Below are 8,799 nucleotides of genomic sequence, written 5' to 3'. Positions count from 1 at the left end.
AGGTTTGCTACGAACACGGGCCCGGCGGTGACGTCGTCAGGACTTGTCCCGCGAACACCACTCGCAGTGATCACACGGGGATATATGTTTTCCAAATTCACTCGATCCCTCAATTTGCCTCGTTTTTGGCCGTCCACGCTCTGGTGTTGTACCCGGCGCTGATCGTTAAACTCCGGCTCCCCATCATGCAATTGGGCGGTTTGCAAAACATGGACCGGTTTTCGCATGCAGAGTCCCGCGGAGTCGGCGCGGTTTCCGAAATAACTCCGTCCGGCTCAGAAGGCTCGCCACTCCCGTCCGTTACACTCACTACCCACGACTCCAGTCTGGGTCGGTCCGTGTCCCATTTTCTCGCGTGCACTCATCCATGCCATGTCATTCGCACTACTCACACGTTCAGACACATACTCCGGCACAATCACACTGGGGGCTTGGGTTGACCCGAGATCCCGGGGCCTCTATCCCCTCAAAGCTAGGCATTTGCTCTTTCGCACCATGCAACCGCTCCACCTCACACAGCCTTACCGGACTCACCTCGTCACGGTCTGCCTCGAGGGAGCACATCATCTCCCCTTGTTCCTATGAGAGGTTAATCCGACCCTCGCATTGGGTCTCAAAACATTCCACAAGCTCAACCCCAATGTCCCTGAGCATTTCTATTTGTGTCTGCTCCTCTTTTATTTTGTGCAATTCCGCCCTTACCGTTCTATTTCTCCCTGTGTCTGTCACCTCCTTTATTTCCTGCGTCTCTTTCACCTCTTTTAATTCCTCCTTAATGACCCCGATTCCTGACCCCTCGTCTCCACCCATCGGAGTTCACAGTTTTCTCTCTTGACTATCGTGGTTTCACTCGTCACCTTGACCTTACCCGTCGTCATCGCGGTCCGAACACCTTCCACACTCCCCCTCAACTCGGTCATTTCCCAATACAGTCCTGATCCCATTTGTAAAATACCGGTCCCCGTTTTTCATTTCGCCCTTTATCGCTGCCAGCTCCGCCTTCATTTCCTCCTGACCCACCTTCATTTCCTCTTGACCCACCTTCATTTCCTCCTGACCCACCTTCATTTCCTCCTGACCCACCTTCATTTCCTCCTGACCCGCCTTCAGTGTTTGCATATTCCAATCCATTTTTTTCATGTCACCTCTCAGTGTTTACATATCACTCCTCTGTTGGTTTCGCCCCAGGTCCATGCGCTCCATCATTTGTTTCATTATCTCCATCAACTCGTCCGTGTCCAATGGCTTTGGCGGAGCCGATCTGCTATCCTTCCTCTTCTCCAATGGCTTGATTTCCGATCATCAATTTGGATTCAGACCAGGTCACTTTACCATGGATATGCTTCTGCTCTCCCAACAATGGATGGAGGTCCTCAATGCCGGACATAAAATCAGAGCCATATCCCTCGACATATCGCATGCTTTTGACATGGTCTGGCATCTCGCATTGCTCACCAAACTCTTTTCTTAGGTATCCAAGGCAATCTCCACTCCCGTCTGCGGACTTCCTCTCCTGTCGCAGTCAAGGTGTGGGTCTTAATGGCTCTCTCTCATCTCCTCTTCCTGTCGAGGCTGTAGTTCCTCAAGGCAACGTTCTGGGCCCTGTGCTTTTTCTGGTTTACATCAATGATCTCTCAGACTCCAGAAAATCCTCTGTATTTCTTTGCTGATGACTCCAGTCGCAGCATCTCTCATCCCTCCGATCAGCAGGCAGCAGCCTCTTCTTCACTCGCTACAGACTTGGGTAAAATCACAAGCTGGTCAAACATTTCGAACATGTCTTGCAATCCTGACAATTCTCACACTCTCACTATCTCTCCAAAACGACCGTCTGAGAAACCCGACATCTAACAACAATCCACCTGAAGAAGTCCTTTCATTCAAGCTTCGGGGTCTCACGATCTGCCATGATCTTTCCTGGGAAAGCCACATTTCCAAGCTGGTCTCCGACTGGGCATCCTATGTTCTTGCAAAGTTCCTCCTTGGCCGACCTGAGCTTCTAACCACATACAAAGCTTTCATCCGCAGTCTGATGGAGTTCTGCTTTCCGCTCTGGGCTGTAGCTCCTGCCTCTCACCTTGCTCGGCTTTTCGCTGTGGAAACCAAGGCTTTTGGGATCACTGGTGTCTCTGACAATGAAGCTGAGTCGTTGGGTCTCTCAATCTCACCGCAGGCAGGTCAGTGGTCTTTATGTCTTCGACCATCTACCCTCCGGCCTTGCCCCCACCCCCTGCTCTATTTCTGCAGGGCGTTCAAGGTGTGTTAAAAACTCTCTTCTGGTGAAACTGCCAAAATCAAGATCCACTGCTCACCTTCCCTCTTCGTTCCTCTTTTTCCCCACTCTGGAACAAACTCGCACACTCTGTTCAATTACACTCCTCCCTCTAAGTCTTCAAACAGCTGTTCACCACCATCTTTTATCTTCCCTCATCCAAAACCTTCATCTTTTGTAACCCCGTTAATCCAACCCAAACCTACCTCCTTCAAATTCCCTGCTTTCCTTCCTGAAAGTCCCTGTAATGTCCATCTTGTATTCCCCATGTTTCCCATCCCATCCCTCTCCCTTCCACAGATCTCCTGATGTCTCTGTTCCCCACTGTTTTGTGCTTCCCTCTCCCACCTCTCTTGTCTCATGCCCCCCCCCTTGTTATATATTTATATGTATGAGGTCTAAAACAAGCCTCGACAATGCATACAAAAAATCCTGTTTTAATGGACATGTGTTCACAGTATCACCATTTCTTACGAATGAGTGACATACCAGGGCTTCATTGTGGTCGGAAAGAGCACTAATATCAATGATACGGTACAAATGAGTGTGATTGTATGTGTATATATGTGTGTGTGTGTGTGTGTGTGTGTGTGTGTGTGTGTGTGTGTGTGTGTGTGTGTGTGTGTGTGTGAGTGTGTGTGTGTGTGTTTGCGTGTATTTGTGTGTGTTTGAGTGTACTCAGGTGGTTTTGTGTACATGTGTTTGAGAAGATTCATATGTTTGTGTAAATGTGTGTGTGTGTGTGTGTGTGTAAATGCATGTTTGTGAGTGTGTGTTTGAGAGTGTGTGTATCCACCTCCATTTTGGTGAAGGGTCATGTTTGTTCGAGCAAGTTGTGAAGTTTCCTTGTTCTCAGTGTTTTGTTCCGATGGATATTTTCAGGATCGTCACTGAACGCCAGACAGTCTCAAACTGGAGTTAGTTTGTAGTAATATTCATTTCCAGGGATATTTTAGAAGATCTAACAGAAGTTCTTCTTCATCACTCCAGTTGTCACTGACACAATGTCAACACTCTTCAACTTCCAGCTTATTTTGACTTCATTTTCCAGATCCCGGTATTTGTTATTTCCCTGATAACACGGGATTCACACCGGTCGCTGGGTCCTCGCACCTCTGTTGTATCTTCGTGTGTATTTTTTGATGACGAGATAAAGATGATGAAGAAACAAATGCCTTGTTACAAACAGAACACTTGCAGGGTTTATCCCCAGAATGTACTCGTTCATGTTTCTGTAAAGTTGATGAAGCAGCAAATGCTTTGTTACACACAGAACACTTGTAGGGTTTATCCCTGGAATGTAGTCGTTCATGTTGATGTAAAGATGATGATTGATGAAACGCCTTGTTAGAAACAGGACACTTGTGGGGTTTATCCCCAGAATGTATTCGTTCATGTTTATGTAAATTTGGTGATCGATTAAACGCCTTGTTACAAATATCACACTTGTAGGGTTTATCCCCCGAATGTATTCGTTCATGTTTATGTAAATTTGGTGATCGATTAAACGCCTTGTTACAAACAGAACACTTGTAGGGTTTATCCCCCGAATGTACTCGTTCATGTTTATGTAAATTTGATGATTGAGAAAACGCCTTGTTACAAACAGAACACTGGAAAGGTTTACACCCCGTATGTATTCGTTCATGTTCACGTAAAGTTGATGATTGCGAAAACGCCTTGTTACACACAGAACACTTGTAGGGTTTATACCCCGAATGTAGTCGTTCATGCTTATGTAAAGATGATGATTGCGTAAACGCCTTGTTACACACAGAACACGTGTAGGGTTTACACCCCGAATGTACTCGTTCATGTTGATGTAAAGATGATGATTGCGTAAACGCCTTGTTACACACAGAACACGTGTGGGGTTTACACCCCGAATGTATTCGTTCATGTCTATGTAAATATGATGAAGAAACAAAGGCCTTGTTACACACAGAACACTTGCAGGGTTTACATCCCGAATGTATTCGTTCATGTTGATGTAATGTTGATGATCGATTAAACGCCTTGTTACACACAGAACACTTGTAGGGTTTATCCCCGGAATGTATTCGTTCATGTTGACATAAAGTTGATGATTGCGTAAACGTCTTGTTACACACAGAACACTTGTAGGGTTTACACCCCGAATGTATTCGTTCATGTTGATGTAAAGTTGATGATCGATTAAACGCCTTGTTACACACAGAACACTTGTAGGATTTAGCCCTGGAATGTATTCGTTCATGTTGACATAAAGTTGATGATCGATTAAACGTCTTGTTACACACAGAACACTTGTAGGGTTTAGCCCCGGAATGTATTCGTTCATGGTTATGTAACGATGATGAATCCGTAAATGTCTTGTTACACACAGAACACTTGTGGGGTTTATCCCCGGAATGACTTCGTTCATGTTGACATAAATTTGATGAATCAGCAAATGCTTTGTTGCACATAGAACACTTGTAGGGTTTATGCCCCAAATGTCTTCGTTCATGTTTATGTCGATTTGATGAATCAGTAAATGCCTCGTGACACAGAAAACACTTGTCGGGTTTAACCCCCGTATGTACTCGTTCATGTCGATGTGAATTTGAAGAATGATTGAAAGCCTTGCGACAACGAGAACACTGGGAGGGTTTATCCCCAGAATGTATTCGTTCATGTTTATGTAAAGTTGATGAATCATTAACTGCCTTGTGACACACATAACATATGCAGAGTTTATCAGTGGAATGCATATTTTGGTGACGATGTGAATTTGATGAAGTAGTAAACGCCTCGTTACAAACGGAACACTTGTAGAGTTTCTCGTTTCCTTGGATGTGCTTGATAACCTGTAAACAACTTTTGTGGTTGTTGAAAGAGACGCTGCTCGATTTGTCATTGTCCTGACAAGAAGGTATTTTCTGATTGAAATAATCTTCTGTGTCGAACGGGGCAGAGTTGGTAAAAGAAATGATTTTCATTTCTTTGTCTGAAAAGACAATGAAACACAAAATTAACGGGACAGTTTCTAAAAATGCATCATCAGAAGCCCCCCTCGTAGACCCCCATAATGAGTGCAGATTTTGTGGTCGATAAACTTTGGTTCATCATAAGTGAGGAATGTTGTGGTCAAGTTTCATTGAAATTGTGTGTGCAATTTCGGAGAAGAAAGGAAATAGGCTCTGTCGATATCGATTTTTTTTCTCTATTCATGTACTCTTGGGGTCAGAGTGGTACATACCGGTATATCGATATTATTAAAAGAAATAATGATAATTAAGTAACTCATTTTTAAAAAGTAAGTTTCAAAAATACACAATGGTCCAATGTTCCATTATCTATTTATATATGAAATACAATCCTTGACGCACGCTAATTTTTCAAAGTATTCCGACACGGATTTTTTCCACCCCATGATGAGAACGGTTATGTTACTTCCAACTTCAACTTGTATAAAAATTATTTTGTTTGAATGGGATTAAGGGTGATAAAAAGACATCAAAAATGTCGCCAATTAAACTTGATTGATAATTAACTGGAAAAAGTAAAAGTTTATATCATAAAGCACAATGTATTGTGATATCTCTTTCATGGGAAATGCATTCAAATACAACATGATTATTACATTGATGTGCTTGAACATTAATCGAGTTTATACATATATATATATATATATATATATATATATATATATATATATATATATATATATATATATATATATATATATATATATATGTTGTTCATCTTTCGGCTGCTCCCGTTAGGGGTCGCCACAGCGGATCATCCGTTATGATCCGCATACTGATTTGGCACAGGTTTTACGCCGGATGCCCTTCCTGACGCAACCCTGGTCGCCTCTTACGACACAGGGATCAGGATTTGGGTTTCGCCATGATTCCAGGCTGCTCTACACCCTGCCCAGTGCAGAGCCCCCGTCCTCAAGCGATCCTCCAACCCAAGCCTCCGAGTCGCCGGATTACAGGCGCACGCCACTACGCCCGGTATATATATATATATATATATATATATATATATATATATATATATATATATATATATATATATATATATATATATATATATATATATATATTGTTACGGTTGAGGAAATTCGCAAACCACCATTCAGGTCCCGAAGGTGAGATATCTCTGTAAGTACATGTGTAGTTAGCCCCAAACCCATTGTTTAGAGGGAATAAATGTGATTCATTCGGGCTGCGACCCTTTAAGATAGCAGTTTTTCTGTTCTATCTTTATTTTGAACCAACCACGTCTCAACCACCATCACACAACAACCACCAACCGCAACGCCACTTCACAACAACAACAACGCCAACAGCCACGACCTTTACCTTCACAGCTCGCTCCCGCAAAAATCGCATCACCGCCATTCCAAGCGTCACCGTGGCCATGGACCAGCACTTTGGACCCTCCAGCACCTTCGCCTCTCCTTCTGCAGCCATTCCCGCACCGCTTGTGGGCACCGAGCGTCAGGCTGTCCTGGACTCGTACAGGGCGCGCGCCGAGCCGCGAGTACAAAGTGCGGCCTTTCCGAGGAGAAGTCGGATCAGGAATGATACACGCCCACTTCTGATCCGTCCAATCAGCAAGCGCGGGGCGATTTGGCCCCGCCTCCAGGCGCGTCAGAGTAGAATCGATATATGCAAATTCGAGGATCAGGGGAGATTCACGCCCCTTTTTCTCCGTCCAATGGGCGAGCGTGGCTCCACCCCCGAGCTCGTTCTGATCCAGAAATTTGCATATGGGTTCTCCCACACCACTATAAAGCGCCGAGCGCGGGGCGAATTCAGAGAGTTTTTTCGGTCAAGGGAGTTGGAGAAGAGTCAAGGCGAGTTGGAGAAGTGTGGCAGCGGCAGAGTGTGGCAGCAGCAGTCAAGTCGGGTCTGGAGGAGAGTCAGTCTGTCGGGGTTCGGAGTCTGTCGGGGAGCTGCAGAGAGGGGAAGCCGGGAGCGCGGTCGAGGTCGCAGTGGAGTCGCTCGTCGCGGGACCCAAGCAAGCCAGCTATCCTCTTTCCCCAGAGCATCAACAATTCCCCCTTTTTTCTCCCCCGCGCTGAGATAGTGCGAAAAGGGGGCCCCGTTCCCACCCCACTCCAAGCAGTGCCAACAAAACCCGCGAAGAAGCGCGGAGTCGGGGCACCGCCGCCACATTTGCAGCTCATCACAAGACACGGGTAGGCTCCACCCAGTCTCGCGGCCCACAGGCCCCGTCTGCCCCCTTGTCTTTGAGGGTGGCCCTTTTCTTTTGCTTTTGAGTATATGTGTTGTCGGCGCCGTCTGTAAAGTAAAACTGTGTAAGTGTTGCCGTGTGCTCGCGTAGTCAGTAGTAGATCTGCATTGTTGTGTTTCTTTTGTTACATCTGCTTTTGGTACATAATTGTTGTAATTGTATATGTGTGCTTTCCGTGTGCCACGGAATAAATGTGCCTTATGTTGAACCGTTTTCCTGTTTCGCTTTGTCTCCATTTGCTTCACGTAAAGGGTTGGTAGTGGGCTTAATACGCCCGATAATTAATCGGAACCGTCGAGGTCGACGATAACACCGCTCGGTTATCCCGATAGTACGGAACGGGTCGCTTAAGTGGCCCGTGTCCGGAGTCGACCTGCGGCAAGGTGCGATCGCCCGGTCTACCCTCCGTGTGGGTACTTAGGTAGGTCGAATTTGGCGAACAACCCTATCCCACACGGTGGGCCGATTGGCACGATCGTGGTGAGGCCGAAAGGCCCACCCGTGACTAGTTCCCGGCGTTAGTCCAAGAGGGTCACGACAGAATTGTCTGTCCGGTGGGCGACGTGCCTCGATTCGAGTTACGTGGCCGTTCGCACGCCGGTGGGCGCGAATTCGCAACACTGGTGTCAGGTCGTGGGACACAAAGACCCGACTTGACTGCTGCTGCCACACTCTGCCGCTGCCACACTTCTCCAACTCGCCTTGACTCTTCTCCAACTCCCTTGACCGAAAAAACTCTCTGAATTCTCCCCGCGCTCGGCGCTTTATAGTGGTGTGGGAGAACCCATATGCAAATTTCTGGATCAGAACGGGCTCGGGGGTGGAGCCACGCTCGCCCATTGGACAGAGGAAAAGGGGCGTGAGTCTCCCCTGATCCAAGAATTTGCATATCGCGATTCTACACCGACGCGCCTGGAGGCGGGGCCAAACCGCCCCGCCCTTGCTGATTGGACGGATCAGAAGTGGGCGTGTATCATTCCTGATCCGAATTCTCCTCGGAAAGGCCGCACTTTGCACTCGCGGTTCAGTGCACCTTGTACGAGTCCAGGACAGCCTGACGCTCGGTGCTCACAAGTGGTGCGGGAATGGCGGTAGAAGGAGGAGAGGTGAAGGTGGTGGAGGGTTTATTGTGGTGGTTTATGGCCATGGCGACGTTTGAAATGGCGGTGATGCGATGTTTGCGGAAGCGAGTTGTGAAGGTAAAGGTCGTGGCTGTTGGTGTTGTTGTTGTTGTTGTGAAGAGGCGTTGCGGTTGGTGGTTGTTGTGTGATGGCGGTTGAGACGTGGTTGGTTCA

General features: G+C 46.7%; 1 protein-coding gene across 1 annotated transcript; it reads right to left on the bottom strand.

Annotated features, from left to right (window-relative positions):
• Window positions 1-2,625: 2,625 nt before the first annotated feature.
• Window positions 2,626-5,719, bottom strand: LOC147006406 (uncharacterized). Its single transcript, XM_085868892.1, has one exon. The coding sequence runs from the start codon at window positions 5,230-5,232 to the stop codon at window positions 3,337-3,339; it is 1,896 nt and encodes a 631-aa protein (XP_085725018.1). The 5' UTR covers window positions 5,233-5,719; the 3' UTR covers window positions 2,626-3,336.
• Between the last annotated feature and the right edge of the window lie 3,080 nt (window positions 5,720-8,799).

Source organism: Eptatretus burgeri, unplaced genomic scaffold, assembly GCF_056783735.1.
Source record: "Eptatretus burgeri isolate ZD-2024b unplaced genomic scaffold, Ebu_testis_v1 Ebu_testis_scaffold_3179, whole genome shotgun sequence".
Taxonomy (NCBI): domain Eukaryota; kingdom Metazoa; phylum Chordata; class Myxini; order Myxiniformes; family Myxinidae; genus Eptatretus; species Eptatretus burgeri.
This window is presented reverse-complemented; position numbering and strand designations above follow the sequence as displayed.